The sequence below is a fragment of the Corvus brachyrhynchos genome, unplaced genomic scaffold, assembly GCF_000691975.1.
Source record: "Corvus brachyrhynchos isolate BGI_N302 unplaced genomic scaffold, ASM69197v1 scaffold115, whole genome shotgun sequence".
NCBI classification, from domain to species: Eukaryota; Metazoa; Chordata; class Aves; order Passeriformes; family Corvidae; genus Corvus; species Corvus brachyrhynchos.
This window is the reverse complement of record NW_008239553.1, coordinates 11,841,287-11,858,799: the sequence shown is the minus strand read 5'-3', so window position 1 is coordinate 11,858,799 and position 17,513 is coordinate 11,841,287. Positions and strand designations below refer to the sequence as shown.

General features: G+C 40.4%; 1 protein-coding gene across 5 annotated transcripts in view; it reads left to right on the top strand.

The window, feature by feature from the left end:
* The window catches only part of SMOC1 (SPARC related modular calcium binding 1), a 90,947-nt gene that overhangs the window by 13,007 nt on the left and 60,427 nt on the right, over nt 1-17,513 (top strand). For all 5 annotated transcript variants that reach the window (XM_017741905.1, XM_017741907.1, XM_017741906.1 and 2 more), the window contains exons 3-4: nt 5,592-5,691; nt 8,153-8,200. In XM_017741905.1, the coding sequence (XP_017597394.1) occupies nt 5,592-5,691; nt 8,153-8,200 (148 nt within the window). The remainder of the gene's footprint in view (nt 1-5,591; nt 5,692-8,152; nt 8,201-17,513) is intronic.

Below are 17,513 nucleotides of genomic sequence, written 5' to 3'. Positions count from 1 at the left end.
AGTGATCTATATTATGGTCCATACCAACAGTTTCACTCCACACTATGCTAATGCCCATATAAAGTTCTGTTTTCTCCCAGCTTCCACAAACAGCTCTTTCTAAAGATGTGGGGGAACCTTTTCAGCCTTCAGTGTGACTTCATGATCCAAGTCTGCTCCTCGGTATTGGCTAGTGTAGCATGATGCTGGGCAGAATTATGAACTTGTGTCTTAATGCAGCAAGGTACTGTGTGGACATGTCCTTCATTCCCTGGATGCTGTCTATTATCCCATTATTCAGTGCTCAGATTCCAGCAATACTAAGCTCTCAAGGAGTTCGCCTCTCCTTTCAGAAGAACACAGTCTATCTTGCTAGATTAAAGAAACTCTTTATAAAAAGTATCTGGGTTTTAACTGGTAGGTGGTTCTGGCTTTTTTTATTAAAAGACATCCCTTCTAAAGATGGTAGCTGTAGCTTTCTGTGAGTACTGCTCTGCAGGTTTGCTACTTAAACACTTGCTTTCTTTCTGGGGCTTTCATTGTGTTTCTCATTTGCATGTTGTGCTAAAGATAAACCATGAATGGGTAAGGAAGTAAGAACTTTGGTTATTTATGGCGTTTCTTCAAAGAAGTCAAGATAGCAAAGGAACAGGTTCTTAAAGCGGGAGTGGACATACTTAAGGAAAGTGACAATGTAGGGTCATTCTTAGCTTCAAAGTGTCACATTCTGTGTAGAAGCATAAAGCCTCTCTTGGGGACCCTTTTCCTGAACTAAAAATAATATACGTGCCAGCATGTGTGATGGGAATGCCCTTGATCATGACTAAGATCCTTCTGCTTCAGATCATTTCTTTCCCTGGTTATTTGAATAGTGAAATTCCTATGGAGCAAGAATTTCTTGAGTGGTTCATGGACTTGAGGGAGGTGGGTGCTGTAAAAAGCCCTGGTGGGAATATTTGCACAACACCATTTGTGAAGAATTAAATATGAGTGGAAAAGTGACAAAAATTATTTAAGGGGCTATAGTCCCAAAGAGGCTTGAGCACAAGATGCAGACTGACGCATAGCTCCCTAAAATTGCCTATAAAGGTAAGCAGGCTTCTGACAATAATCAGCTGACTCCTAATGCAGCAAAAAGTATGACAAGATCCAGGGTCTCAGCATTACAGCAAGACATGTGAACCAGAACAGAGGAATCACCATGTAGAGTTAAGATAAATAACCATCAGGCCAGTGTGCTGGTTGTGTACCCCACTGACTTGGGTTCAGAAGACTTTCTAGCTGAGCCTCAATGGCTTGAACAAAGGAAAGACTTGATTAAAGAACTGCTGTGTGACACTGGCTTCTGCTCCCTGGGTCAGACTAAATGACCTGCTGACTTGGAGCTATTTATTTAGCTGTTTTTGCAGTGTTTACAAGGAGCACCTGGATGCAACCAGGATTTGGAGCCTTGCCTAGTGCTGTGAGTGCAGTCAGTAGCTCTGCTGCCTGCCCTTAGCCTCAGCAGTACCATTCAAAAACTGGATGTGTTTCTTCTTTTCTCATAGAAATATAGCTTTGAATACAGAATGAATGTTCTTCCCTTCTCATGTCTGCCCTCTATTGTGGAAGGAGCCAGGAAATGTTTGTTTGATCTGTGATGGGATAGGAATGGGTTGCTAAACTTTTCATAAGAACAGCACTGAGGCTAGTCTGAGTGTTGCTGTTCCTGTGGTCACCCCAGTGCTTGTGCAAGGTGCTTTCAAGCCTCTTACAGCAAACTACCTCTTTCTGTGACTCCATGGAAACTGGTTTCAGCCATCACAGAATTGCTGCTTTGCCTCTGTTCTCTCTGTCATATATGTGTGTGCAATTTCTCTCTCACTTCCGGTTTACATTTGAGTAATAACCCCTTGATCCTCCTTTGTCAAATATCTATAAAGGGATGCTGCTTGCTTGTTTAGAAGGAATCCGATTCTGGCATTGCCAGTGAGATACTGAAGAAACCCAAAGAATGGCTTCTTTTTCCCCTGAGGAGCTTAAGAGGCACAGTCATCTGCCAGTGACTACTCTTTTAATGTTTCCGTATTGTAAGGAATTTTATGAGAGCAGGTATTTGATCATGTGGCCAGTATATTGGCTGCTGTTTGATTTCACACATTGTAATGGCAGGGTGGAATAGAGAAGCTGCTGTTGCACTTTTAATTTGGGGACTGGTGATGGAGCAATTTTTCTTGAGTTTGTCCCTCATGCATTTCATCCTTCAGTTGAGACACAGGTAAGATGTCCTATCTCTCCATGAAAAATAGGAACAATGTCCTGATGAATGATCAGGATTGTGGCTGCTTGTAGTGCTTTAAAATGCAATTGGATTTTTTTAAAATGTAGATGTTAATGGGGAATCTGTTGAAGACCTCAAATAATTTACAGGTTTTATTTGTCTGATTTCCTATTATGTAACTTAAAATGCTCAGCTGTTGGACAGGTCTATGTTAATTTGAGATATCAGATTGTGTCATGTGCCTTTCCAGCAGTAACAGGCATTCTGTAGCTGCAGCTTGATTAACAATCAAGTCTATTAAGTATATAAGATTGTATTTTAGTATATGAGATTGCGTTTCCTCTGCCTCAATGCTTAGCTTTAGAAGACTGAGAGCCAAAAAAGTCAAACACACATTTTCTAACGTGTATTTTGGTAGAGTCAAAATTAACTCAGTAACTGAAGATTAGATCTGTGCAGTAAACATCTGTCATGCTTGCATAGTTACTCTTCTGATTATAAGTGTTTAAAAATCTCACTACTTTGAGAGTAGGATTAGAATGAGATTGAATTTCATGTTGACAGATGAAATGTTACTTAGAAATAAAAGCTCAAATGTAAGATAAATGGAAAATTTTAAAGTAAACCCCCACATTTTGGGTATTCCTTACTGTACATGCTCTGAAATAGTTGACATTTTATGTTTACATACAGTGCTTAGAAATGGTACTGGATCAGCTATTGCCTTTACACTTTTTCAGTGTCATACCAGTCCTGTGTAGCTGATGAAGAGTATACCTTTCCCCCCAGCCTTTAAGCTGCAAACTCTAGGCTGTAGGCCACTGTTGTTATGACACCTAAATATGCTGAGACCTGGTCAGGTATCACGGTGGAAGGTAGTGTGTCTCAATGTGAAGACATTCAGGAAAAACAACTGCACTGATTCTTGAGGTTTCTGAAGTATCTATTCTTCATGAGTAGCTGTTTGGCCTTTAGGATAATGGCTGAGATTTAATTGCAGTTGTTATCTGTAGAAGGGAAGTCCTTTGGTGCTGCAGTAAAACATGTGGTTGTGGTTGTTGTGAAAGTGCTGTCAGTCTCAGATTTTTTTCTTCCTATTTTAAATGGCAACATGGGGGAAGAAAGCGTCATGGGATACCAGTCCAAGGAAGAGTAGCATTCCTTAGCCTAGTTATTTACAAAATTACTTCACTTTTTTATGGATGTAATGTGCTTGGTTTGCATAAATGAGTGTATGTAATTGGTAGCTCTCCATTGAGGTGAGTTACATAACATAGTCTTAGTTAATGCATCGATCCTGAATTTGTGTCAGTGTATTTTTTTTGAGTCCTCTGCCATGTACTTCGTTATTTTTCTGAAGGCTTGGCTTAAGGACTATCAAGTGACTAATACTTGACTTTTTAAAATACTGAGTACACTGGATTTTTTTTATATTATGTAACATGGAGTGGTCTTGCCGTATGAATTCAAGACCCTATCCTGGAATTTAGCTTTATCCCTTGGTAGGATTTTTACAATTCGTGCTCGGATGTAAAGACAGCTTCTTGTGCTGTTGGGAATGTAGTTTTGTGTGTGATTATGATCAGCAAAGATAAACTCCAAACACAAATCCAAGCAGTTCCATCACATTTGTTTTGAGTGTTCAATTGATTCGATTGAGCAATAACAAATATTTTCTAATTCGTTTTTTTCTAATTATAGTCACAGTGCTTTTGAGTAATTTGCAATCAATTTTGTGATCTATTGGGAGAAGAAAAATGAAACTGCAAATAACAGTGACAGTGACTGCAGTAACATGGGTACATGAGATTACTGTTGATTTTGGCTACTAAAAGTAAATGCTTGAGGCAAAATGATTGATTTGCACTTTAGTAAAACCCAAGATAAACAAGTAAAACCCAAGATAAACACGACGTACCGTGTTATAATTGCTCTTAGATCATGTTTTATGTGATATTCAAAGCCTTTTAAAAAAACTGTCATTAAGTCTCTGAACAAACTTTGCTACCTTAGGGCATTGAAGCCAGCTGTCAGCGAGGGGCAATGACTGGTTTTGCTCTGAAGGATCCCTAATGGGGGGAACAGCACAAACACCCCATCACTCTTCTCTTCTGTGTGAAGAGGACTGGAATGGGAAATTGGTTTCAATGAACTTTTTTGGAAAAAGAGAGAATGGACAGAATTCATTTTACAAGTAAAATATAAAGGCAGTTTCTGAAGTGGTCTCATTTCATGGCCTTTTTTCAGAAATGTATTGAAGGAGTCATCTCTAGTTTATAGTAACATAGGCACTTCCATACCATTTCAAGATACTGATGTGCCCATTTAGCCACAGCTGAAAGTGTGTTTGCTAGAAAGGATTTTGGGACCTGTTAGTATTTGCACTGGTGCCTATACAATGATAATTTACTTTTATCTCAAAGATGTCAAAGGCATCCTGAATTTCATCCAAATGCTTGCCTCTCTAAAAGCTGAGGCAAAGGCTGTAATTAGATTTGTTAGGCTGAATGAAACTTCAGTGCTGCTGAGTTAATATCTGCATAGATGTTACTAAGATCAGTCTGCTAGATCAGGACTTACCTATTCTTACTTGAGAGGTTCTATGTCTGAATTAGTAATTCTGGTGTGTTTCTGTCGCGAAGGAAGGAACTGGCAACTCTAGATGTTCAGTTCAGAAGCAGAGCTTTAAAGTCAATCAGGATGAATTTTACACTGTGTACCTTTTGACTCACTAGAACCTTCATCAAATGTTCTTAAGTCTGCATCAATATATGAGGAGCAAATATGTTGGATCTTGCTCCTGCTGTGTAGTTTGACATAGTAACAGAATAGGGCTTAAATCTATCTGGAGAAGGTTTGTGAACATAACAAGTCTGTATTGCATTTTTCCAGCCATGTTTACTGAACAAAGTGCTTTTGAAATGCCTACAGATGCTGCTCTTAAGCAGTGGCTATGGAATTTGGGATAGGGTGGCCTTTCCATAACCCAGCTGGGATGCAGCAGGACAAGTTTTTAATAGTAAACAGTAAGTGGGATATAGCAGAGGGTGGAATGAGCTGAGACACAACTCCTAGCTAAAGTGTTTTCAGATGATTACTTTTAACTTCTTTTGCCACCTGAATTTCAGCTACAGGAGTTGGAGTAAGAGAAATAACCTTTCTTTGGGTGGGGGGGAGGTGAGGGAAGAAAAGATAATGATATCAAAGGTAGTCTTCTGTAAGACCTCCTTGCTCTGAAGCGTGTCTTTGTGATACATCTGGGTTGGGACTTCCATTAAGATGCTGAATTATAATGAAAGTGGTTGGTGATAGAGTGAGAAATGAAATGCCTGCTCTTTGTTTTATTAAACAGGTGCAGTGCCATACCTACACTGGATACTGCTGGTGTGTGACACCTGATGGCAAGCCTATTAGCGGCTCTTCTGTACAGAACAAAACTCCTGTATGTTCAGGTACTGTGGGAGTGGCTTCAACAAATACTTTTTAACCAAAGAGGGTTGGGGTGAATGCATCCTTTTGAGAGAGCCTAATCTTTTCAGGTGGTCAGTTTACCCCACTTAACGCTGCAGTTTGGGCTCTGGCATGTCCACCCTGCAATTAGGATACAGGCACTTCTTCAAGGCTCAGTAAGAAAAACCACTAAGGTAACAACCTGTGGCAGCCAGGGCAAGAGTCAGTGTTGCTGTGTATAGCAAAACCGAAGATCTGCTGAACAGATGGGATAACTTTTTTCCATGAGCTATATTTTAAAGAAGTGGGTTTTGGGCTGTATTTTGCAGGACACGGAGTAATTTTTTGTATGGGGTGATTTCAGTTAATTTATGAAGGTGGTTCTGTGCAAAACTGTCAGTTTCTGGGGTCCTGCTGTTATAATGAATTTGGGTCTTTTGACCATGTTACTTAGTTTAGGATCCATGTGTTTGTGTCATGGGGTGGGCAGCACTGGGCTTGCACCACAGCTCTCAAGAGGGAGGTCCAGAACCAGGCTGTTACTCATGTTTATTAAGTGATGTGTTCCTGGGCACTCAGCCTGGCATTACTTTGTTGCCCAGCAGTCTATTGAGACCAAATCCACAATTTTCTTTAAAACGGAGTAATGCTGTTTTTCTTTCTCCTCGCCATTCAATATGGTAGCCCATGGCTGAAGTGGAATGAGATTGGGCTCTAGATTGTCATGTGGATCAGTAGTAGTCTAGCTTTGTGAGCTGTGGCGAACAGTGCTGCTGTGACAACACCACAGTAAACACAGGCAGTGCTGGGAAGTGGTTCTGTACTTTGGGGAGAGTTGAAGGACAGCACTAGAACTGTGCTGCCCTTCTCACTTTTGTCTCTCCCCCCAAAAAAAAAATTAAAGAAGAAAGAAAAGGCAGTAGGCATAGGAGTGTGCTTCTAAAATGTTCAGTGGTGCCACGTAAACACTGCTGTTACATCTGGCTTCATGCTCTACAATCTGCACCTCAGAGGTTTTTAATACGGTTTTCCTCTCACACCTTGCAGTGTTTGCCCTTTATGTGGAAGCATGATAGCAGTCAAACCTTTGGGGTTTTGAATTTTTCTCACCTTATCCAGTGTCTTCTTGGCTGTAGGGTGTTCTGTGGTAATAAGCAAACGTAAGTGACTTGTATAAGGGTTTGAGTTGAGTGGGAGAGCTGTCTGAGAACCAGTGAGCCAGCGTACTTTGAGGAGATGCTCGGTTTTTCACAGGCATGTGTAAAGAAAAGAGTATTAATATCCTATTTTAGTGTAAGGTGCAATGCTGCAGTAATCTGTCTTAAACCTTTAGAATATGACTTTGACACCATTTCGAGTATATGATTTTGGTAGGGTGTGTTTTAGAGTTTTACTGATCTATTCAGTTGGTCTTGTGCTGTTTATAAAATTGTGTTGCAGAAAAGTGAAGTCGTGTTGTAGGACACAGATGTTAGGCATATGAAGACTGATACTGAGTTTGTGCTCACTACTTGTAATTCAGCAGTAATCTGTGATGAGCTGATCTGCAAGTGAAAGTGCACAGGCAACAGAGTTTACCTTCAGAGTTTGTCTTGATCAGATTCTTGGGCCTGTCAGAGCTGCCTTCTTTAAAGCTGACTTTTGATCCATGTTTCCTGAATGTTCAATAATCATTGGAGCTGTTTAGTAATGGTGCATGAAAGAATCAGTTTCCTGTGAATAAAGCTATTAAAAAAAAAAAGAGAAAAAGCTTGTCATAGTTTCTTATGCACTTTGGTAATGGATTTATTTGAAAAGCTTTTATTACCTGTTCAAGTCTTAGTAGAAAACGGGGATGAAGCACTAAAGCAGAGTGCAGAAACAGGCATAGAATCATACATACTATGTGACGATCTAACTTACAGTAAACAACCCAAGATGTGTTCTATTCAAGTACATGCTGGATCTTATTCAGTGTCCCATTTCAAACAGCTGGGGATGTTCAGGGGTTGGTTGAAATCAATTTTCTGCAAATTGTCCCACTTAATCCCTTTCCTTTAGAATACTGTGCTTGCATTCCCTGCACACTCGCCCCATCTGTTTTTGATTTGTTCTTCCTGACATTTGCAAACGAAAGAAGTGACTCTTATTGATCTTTCCTTCTTGCCCTTGGATTTTTTCCAGGTTTCTTACTAGCATGCTGCTCTGTTGAGATCTTTCAAATCACAACATCCAGCTACTAAAGATTTCTTGTTTATCCTTATCCCGATTTAACATCTTAATGCATAAAACTTCCTGTTGCTTTTCACATTGGTTGAAGCCACTGGCTTTCTGAGTCCTAAATGGAGCTGTTGACAAGTAAAATAGATGCTTTATGGGTTGAGATATTGAGTGTATTAATGTGATATCATCTGTTCTGTGTGATTGTGCAGCATCTAAATTGATGTCTTTTTCTTTTTCTCTTCTTTTTATTCTCCCCTTTAGGTTCTGTAACTGATAAACCATCAAGCCAGGGTAATTCGGGAAGGAAAGGTGAGTGGAGTCCTGTGCTTCACCAACTTGTTTTGTAATAGCAGCTGCCCAGCCAAGTCCCTTAAGATAGCTCAGAACACGGCTTCCTAACCAGCTCAGGGTGCAGGGGTGGGTGTGCTATCGGAGCTCCCCTTCAGGAGGAAGAATAAGATGACCATTCTGCTCCCTGTGGAGTAGAAAAGGGTGTGCTCTGCTCTGTGCTCCTCAGCTGAGTTGAAGTACAAGAAAGCTGAGCTTCCCAAAGGAGTGGCTGGCCCAGAATACCCTCTGCTTGTTCACCTTGAAATAACATACTGAGCATTTCTCAGTAGAATCCCTAGAGATTATGGAGGCTGTCAGTATGACTGGTACTCCAGGAAACAGGAGTGCCAATGTCATGGTTGTGGCTTTGTATGCACTGAAAGGTGGGGGTTTTTGACAGCGCATAAAACCCTCTGGCCAGCTGGAGCAGTGCTGGATTAAACCTTAGCGATGCTTGGAAACCTCACAGGCATTGATTCTTTATGCTCTTGTCTTCAGTCCTTGCCTGTCCTGAACAAGGCATTAGACGGGTCACTGTTCTTCTCCTGTGAGTATTTGCAGCTCTTCCCTGTGTCCTCTGGTTTGCATTCACCGAAATGGTTTCGGGAGGGTTGACCACTGAAGCATACATTGAGGAGCAGCCAAACATGTCTTTAGGCCTTTTCTACACCCTAATTTTCAGCCTTTCTCCCCTCTAGCCCCAGTTCAGAGTCAACTTTTGAGTTTGTCTCCATACTCCAGGAAAACTGTGCTGAATGCATCCTCACCTCTGATGGTGAGGATGAATGCTCTTTCCTGGGAGAAGTTCCTGTTTTGATAACTGAAGCAGGATTTTTAGTGCTAACTCTCTAAACCAGTTATTCCTGACACTTCAAAACCCAGGAAAACACTGACTTTGATCCCAATACTTTAATTTGAGGGACATCTTCCATGCTGGGAATGTCAATGAGGTCCTGAAAGCACTTAATAGGGATTAGGTTGCTCTGTTCAGAGCAGAGATGTATTTTGAGCATATCCGCTCTCCAGTCTATTGCTTGTATATAATAGCTTAAGAAAAGGTAAGGAGAAGAAAGATGCAGGGAAAACTACTTAGTTGAGACTGAATGCTGAAGCCTGTTTCTTATTTTAGGTAAGGATATGTCTCTTTAAACCTGTAATTATGCATTAATGTGTAATTGGCACCTGAACACATGGTTATAATTCTGTTAATGCAGTCATTGCTAGTCTAGCCTGAAATACAAGCAAATCAAATAGCTCTTGAAATCTGCATTATTTTTGAGTTATTTGTAAGCTTTTTACCTGGGTAGTCCTGGTCTGTTGTTCTAGAATTGAAAGCAGCTGACATTGGATTTCATGAGAAATAGGAGCAAAAGGGGAAAACATCTAAACTTGTTTCTTCTTCTTCACTCCCTTTATTAACTCAGAGGTTGGAACATGCAAAAAGAAAACTGTAAATGGTATGAATTAATTTAAAATTTGTAATATAAATTGTTTCTCCTTGGTGCTGCCTGTGGCATCCTGTTTCAAGGATGGTATGCTTGGTGATGTGGCTGCAGAAATGTCCTGTGCAGTAACTGTCAAAGGGGAAACATTTCCCTTTGGGGCCAGCATGCTTCAAGCAGTCATGTAAACTTTCTGTCCCCTGCAGTTCTGAATCTCTTTGTATCTGCTGGAAACCCACACACAAGCAAGTCTGGCCCTATTCCATCATGTTAGGAAAGTACTTACGAGCAGCTATTTAACGGGTCTTTTAAAATCAAGAGGGCTTTTAGAAGCTGTAATAATTTGGTTTAAAATTTGATGGACACAGGATTACTTTTTCATCTAGTGATGAAAATGGCTAATCTAAAAACGAATTCATCCTTCTTATCAGTGTTTTTTCTTGACTTAAGTTACCTTCATTCAAATTTCCAGTATCAGGTCCTGTTGTAAGGAAGCTGGAATCAAGAACAGCCTGGCTTTCTTGAAGTAAGGAGATTGCTGCATGTCTGGCTTCTCTGAAGACTGATGGCAAGCTAGCATGCGCATAACCATCTGTTCTAGCTGAGTGTTCAGACACTTGTTGCAAAGATTCCTCTTTGCCAGGTGATCAAAAGGGCAGGATGAGGAGGGTCCAGCAGGAACTGGGTCAGTGATGACCTTTCTATTGTAGAGGCACAACCTGTAAGCTTCTGATATCTCTTTGGGCTACTGCTGTCTGATTTGGGAGCTTTTGGAATTTTCCAATTGCACAGCAGACTCCTCCCTCTCTCCATCCCTGAGTGAGGGTCTTATAGTCAAAGAGCGTATCTGGCACAGATATGCTCTTTGGAAGACAAAGCTCTGGGGAAGACAAAGTATAGCTAAGACTCTCAAAAGTGATTTCTTTTGTCTAATTCATACAGGAATGTAAAATATGAACTAATAGACTTTGTGCCTTTCAAGTCTTCAGGGCAAAAGGGTGGAGGCTGCTCTGCCTTAGAAACAGTGTGGACGGGGTAGGCTTACGTTGCTGGGTAATAAATGAAGACTTTACTAGCATATTAGCTCTCCTTTTGAAGAGGCAAATTAATGTTGGAAGGAAAAAAAGGCTGGTTGTTGGTAATAACTCTTTCTCCAAATCTTTTGCCCTCTTTTCCTTCCTGTTTAGCTCTAATTTCTGGGGCTCAGTAGGTATGTTGGAGTACCAGAAGATGTGAGGTAACATACGATTCCACTCACAGGCTCTCTCACTACTGATGAGAAGAAAACAAAATGGCTTTGTGTTCATGTGGCTTGGCATGTAGTTCCAGAAGTGGAGCTTTCTGCAGAGAACAAGCAAGCATGTTGGCAAGAGATACTTCTTATTTTTAAATTCCGTGCTCTGATTATCCATATTTACATTGCTGCTGTTTCTGTATGATGCAATGCCAGTTACTCATACAATTTACCCCATAAGATAATTAAAATCAAATTAAATTGGCACCAAACTTAAAACTTTAAAATAGGCCATATTGATTTGTTCTGTGTCGGAGAAGCATTCAGCTGCTGGAAGGCAGTGCAGACGTGGGCCTGGGGAGATGGAGGCATGTTTGCACAAGGTGGAATGGAAACCCAGGCCCTCCAGAACATGCTTGCTTTGTGACTTTGCAGTTCAGACACTTACACTGACCTTTCTATGCTGAATTTGTCTTGCAAATGAAGAACAAGTTCCCGAGACCTTTGCCAAGGAATGCAATTACTCTTCTGTAGGATTAGGATATCCAGAACCTGCAGATTTCTGTTGCTGTCTCTTTTTTTTTATTCTGACTTGTTCTTTGTATAGTCCTTTCTTATGAGGAGCTTCTTGCATTACTTTGCTCCAGTTGCTGCTTAGTTTGAAGGTCCTGAGACACTTGGAAAACGCATGCTGTCCTCTAGAGGTCTGGATCTCCCCAGTTTCTCACCCTAGGATGTTGTTAATGTTTTAAGAAGCAGTGAAAGGCATCCTTAGAGCCAGTGTTACTGGATTTCTTCCCTGCCTAAAGAATGCGGGACATTTCTTTCCAGCCAAAGGGAAATTGTGCCATACTTTGAGACAAAAGTAGTAAACATGAAACAAAACAAAGTTTTATTTTCTTTATCTGTGAAATGTTGGGGCTTTAGCTCAGATTTAGCATATTGCAATCAGGAGGAGTGTCTTTTACAGCCACCAAGGTGGTCTTAAAAGTAGGCTTGTTAGGAATCAGAGGGATATAAAAAACAGCCATGTAACTGCTTATCTCTGTAAAGTCATTTGCTCTTCCTTCTTAAAACTGGAATCAGAGTGAATTAAAAGTGAGCAAAGAGGAAATATGTTGAAGTGGGGATACACTGTTCTGGACACTGTATGGTAGCATTTTTAAATCAACTGAGTGAAGGAAATGGAAAGGGATGGTTGGTTCAGTGATCTGGGCTTTAAAGATGATGCAGCTACAGGGTAAATTTGGGCTGGAGTAACTTTCAGTGTCAGTCATGAAAAGTCTTGAGTGGTATGAACTCCCTTTTTCTTTTAGAGAGTCTTTTGCAGTGCGAAAAGTTCCAGGCCTGTTTTGACTTGTCTCGTTTCCCTATTGTAAAAGCTGACAATAGCATCTGCCATTCCCTGAGTAATTGTTGGTGAAATGTAAGCAGTGATGGCCCTGCAGAAGGCAAAGCCCAGGCTGAGCTTGTTGTACACTTACTATCTTACACGTAGACATGACTCTTGTATGGAGCTGCAAAAAGCTTTCTTCAATGAGTTTTGCAGCCTGCAAGAAAATGCTGAAGCACTTTGAGAAACCTACGATGAGCAACTTTAAATTCCTGCCAATTAAATATGTAGAATTGGGCTCGTTTTTGTGGGTTTAACTGTAAGAAATTAGTTTAAAGGCAGGCTTTGTTGGCAGGAAAATTCTGGGCTGCAATTGTGGGCAAGTTGGCCCATTCTGTGGCTTTTTCCCTGCTGTTTTCCAAGAGTCTTACCTCTAGAAAATGCTAAAGGCCCAGTTGTGCAGCCAACAGACTGAGCAGTTTGAATCAGTAATGAGCCATTACTGTGAGTCAGTAATTAGGCTGAGCGGTAAAGGGTGAACACTCTCCTCAGGCAAACCCAAGTGAAGGACAGCTTGTGCTGATGTAAATAAATGGAGCTGCTTGTACCTGGGCACCTGGAAGCTTTGTCTGCTGGTGGTAAGAAGTCAGGTGCAGCTGGCACTAATTCACCTGCCCTCAGCTCGCAGGGAGAGGAGCACATGGCCTCCACAGGGGCTCGAATGTCTCACAGAAGAGATACTATCTTGACAAAAACATTAAGTTGAAATGTGACTAAAGCACCAGACTGGGACTTGGTCTTTACCTTCTCCAGTTCTTTCTGGATTCAACTAGGTACTGATAAAATCTGAAACACAACTGTGCTGTTACACAAATCGAGCTTCAGCTGTGTCTCCAGCTGCATAAATACTGAGAATGCTTTGATGTCATTAGCAGTTTTTGGAGAATACAGGAAAGATAGAGAAATACTGTGTGGCCTTCATCAGTAAGATGAAGTAAATACAAGTTTGCTGAGGCTGTATGAAGTCAAGTGATGGTTCTAGCTGGTGAACACCATCTTATGATTAATTTTTTGCAGAACATTAGCAGGTAGCAAGTCTGCAGTGCTACCCAAACAATTCACCTGGATCCCATATGTTAAGTATATAGATTTAAATAAACAATATATACTAACTTAGAAATCTGGATGGAGGAGAATGTTTGTGCAAATATCATTTTCTGAACTGTTTAACTTCATCATGTATTAGCCTAGACCAGGGCTGATGTGTTTGTCAGGTCTCTTACAGGTAAAATACAGGTTGAGCACAGGTGTGCTCAAAATGTGCAAACAATTTGATGCTTGCGGATAGAGCTGGGTGTGTAGTGTAGCTATGTGGAAAGTTAGACTGCTATGCATATGTAATAAGTCTGCTTCATGAAAGCAACAGATTTGCTATGTGTGTGTGCTACAAGAGTGCTCCAAGTCTTTCAGATGTGCAAAAGCTTGATTTGTTCTACTGCACACTGATGGTCACAGTTTCTCAGTCTTCCCTGTTAAAATCTGATAGAGTTAGGAAACAATCTATGGGAGAAACATGAATATGTGCTGCTTTTCATGAAACTGACTGAGAAGTTATGGGGAGAGGTGAGTGTAACAAAAACTGTCCTGCAACAGCTCAAGTGGGCTGTGAGCAAAAATTTCTGTAGATGGAATTTGTAGCACATAAGATTTTGGTTAGCCCATATTTATATTTCCAAGCAAACTTAGCAGTGGAATTGAAGTTCTCTTCCCTGTTATAATATAAAATAGTTCTGTAAAAAATACTATTTACTTAATCAGTAGGTTTGCCAGTTTGTAAATAGTCAGAATTCTCTCTGGTTCCTATTGCTATCTCCAGACTGTATATAATCTACAAAATTATTTATTAAATTCCAGTTAAATGTAACTGTAGAAAGCAAGTTGATTTCACAGGTATGGTAGACTGCAGTTTGCCAATATGAGAGATTTAATTAGATAGCAAGAACACAACTTTTAACTGGGAATTGTGATCAATTTTTGTGAGAACAGAGCAATGTAATTTTACAATACTGTGTATATTGGATCATTTTTCCAGAGCAGAGCAATGTTCTAAAAAGCTCTTAGATATATCACAGGAAGCAAACAGATTTTTTGAAATATTAGAGTCTAGAAGTAAAACCTCAAATTTGTTACCTAGACAGTAGAACTAAAACCAATCCTTTTGGTTCCCCAAATCACTGCCTTGTCTGAAATGGTTTTGTTTTCATCAAGACTTTTTTGTGGGCCTCAGAACATATGTATCAAATTTGAGGCTGAAGAAAGTTTCATTGGCAAGTATAAAAAGAAGGCAAATTCTGTTTTAAAGTGTATTTTGTTTGATACAATGCAAGAATTCTGCTTTCATCTATAAAGTAGCAGTTCCAATCGGTAGCTTAGTCTATATAATATGACTTAATAAAATTGTAGTTTACGAGTGTTATTATAGCAATCTACAGACAACTCATGTCTGTAATGCCTTAAGAACAGCTGTAAAGGTTTTTAAATTATTAAGTCATAGTATTGAGCAACCTGGTGAGTAGATCTAATAAGTAGACTAACAATTGATTAAACAACATCTGTTAAGGTATTATTAACTGTTTATGTGCTGTACGTGGATTTCTGGTGTCTGATTATTACAACTTGCAGAGAAATGGAATAAATTTGGGGTCTGTGAGCGGGTTTTGTTGTTTAAATACTTCATGTAGGCTCAAAACCTTTTTTTAAAGAGTTGTTGAAATTATTCTTCTCATGCTCTATAGAATTTAGCCATCTGAATGTTAGCATCGTTTTCTTTCAAATCAGAGTAATGCACCAGGAAATGTGTTTTGTCGTGGTGCAGGTGTTTGGTCAAGGGGCTGGAAGTACTTTCCTTTCAACTCCTTTGCCCCATGAGCTCTGTCAAAGTTTCTCTATAAGAGAGATAAACTATGAAATTGTGAAGGGAAAGCTTGAATGTATGCAGACCATGTGTGCCTGTAAATAAGGTAGGGAGAAGCTAGAGAGGCAACCCCAATGTTTGTTCAAGTTCCTGAGATGGCACCTGGGGGAATTAAGGCTTCTTCACAACAGATCTAGCTGGAATAACAGCTTTCCTCTGTGTGCTCATCTGGACTTTTGTTCCCTGTTGACAGCAAGGGAGCTGTACTGCAAAATGCTTTGATAAAAGCTAAGGATGGGAGAAGTCTTCCCCACAGACTGAACTTTTCTGGGCAGTATCTGTGTCTTTTATTACATGTTCCAATGCTCAGCTTGGTGCTCAGTTTCTGATGGGACCTTTAGGTGCTGCAGCAAAGCAATTTGTGTAAGGATTTGACAGGTTTCATCTTGACTGCTCAGCTGCTCACAAATTGCCATTAAATGAGGTGGTTCTTAAAATCAGTTGTCTCTGGTTAATTTTGAACAATCCATCTGTAGATGTCTGGCAGTCTGTAACTTGAGGATTGACCTTCATCTTAAAATAAAAATATTTTAATGTTGTGAATGTGTTGTCACTTATACCCTGTGTACACTGAGATGCTTTGTTCTGTGCATACACATTTCCTTCTGAAACACATTAGATCCCTTGGAGGTCCTTCTAGCACTACTGTTACCGTATCTGATTCCCTCTGTTCTCTATTCTTTCTCGTACAGAAACTGTTCCTTTGGTTTCATCATCAAGTAGAAAACCTCCTTTAGACAAAGTTCAGATCCTGGGGTGAAAAAGCTGGAGCTATGTAGTTAGAGAGCAAAGTTGTGCTTACTCACTAAAGCTCTGACACGCCTCTTTAATGATCCAGGGAGGAAAAAAACTTGTGGAAACAAGCGGTGGAAAAACATCTGTTTCCCCCCCCCATCCCTTTTTCTTCATTTTCACACATGCAATCATGCAATACAGATATATCAGTGAGGTATCCATTCTCTTTGCCTGCAAGGAAATGAAAAGGCATATTGTAAGCCCAAGGCTAGTCTGGTTGTCAGCCAGGAATTAGTCCTCTAAAGGAGAAAGGGAGAGAGGCTGGCGAGAGAAGAAGCTGGAAATGAGGAGCTAGAAGGGGAAAAGTACACTCTGAGATAGGCTGACTGCACATGGCTAGAGGTGGAAGGGGTCTTGTGCTTCCTCAGTACGCAGGTGTTGGGAGAAAGGAAGGCAGCTTATACACAGGCATGTGTCTGGGGGAGCAGGGTCAAAAATTTAGACTATTTACTTAATCCCTTGGAAAGGCTTTTTTCTCTTCTGTTTTCTTTTTGTGTTTAACAGACTGCTTTACAGGGGACACGTGTGGTAATTAACACATGCAGCTGTAGGGCTTCAACCATATGTCTGAATTTCAAATGGCCATTGATCTGGCAAATTTGCTGCTGTCTCCAACCCCCCACTTATAGGCCTTGAAGATGTGGGAGAATTTATAGAGTCTTTACCTTGAAGAGACCAGAGCTGGAAGGAGAGGAGTGAAAGGGAATGTGAGTGATATTGGGTAGAGAGGAAAGGAAGACTGGTATTCTAATCACACCCTTCATGCCCCTTGCCCCAGCTCACCATGTATTTTCAGGTAGCTTCTAAAATGTTTCCAAAGCTAGGGATCTTGTTATTACTATATAAAGCTTGCATAACACTTGTTAATTTTTTTTGTTGTTCAGCAAAGCAGTCTAAGATGAGAATCAGAGCAATGTCCTTGCAGGCATTTCAGATGTGCTCCCTTTTCTACAGCTGCAGATATCTGGGCTCTTACACAGCCTACAAGTGACAAGGTGGTAGTTGATCATGGACTCTGAGCAGCCTTTCAGGAGAGGTAGTTGAGGAGGGGGTGTCTGTTGGGCTGTGTGGAAACAGAGAATACTTCACATCAAAGTAGAGGCTCCTGAAAAAAAAGTGATATATTGTAGGTAGAATAAAACCAGAGAGGCTAAACTAAACAATCCTAAGGTGGTTGTTGCTTTTGCCAGCAGTGATCAGGCAGCTGTTGACAGTGCTGTAGAGCTTTTTGCAAACTTTGCTCAAAGTTTGGGGCAATGTCAAGTGCTAAAAACCTTGCTATGAGATATGGTGCCTTAAGCAAAATATTTCTATGTGTGGAAACTTTTTTGCTCCCTGTTTTATTTCAAATGTCACTCAAGGCAGTGAGCCAAACAGAGGATGGTGCAAAATTAAGATACTGTAGCTTAAAATCCTGTGGTATCTGTAATACTTGTAGTGTTTACAGGGTGAGATAAAAATGTGTTCTTCTACCAAGTACAAAGCTATTAAAACGTTAAGCATCTCCTATTCTG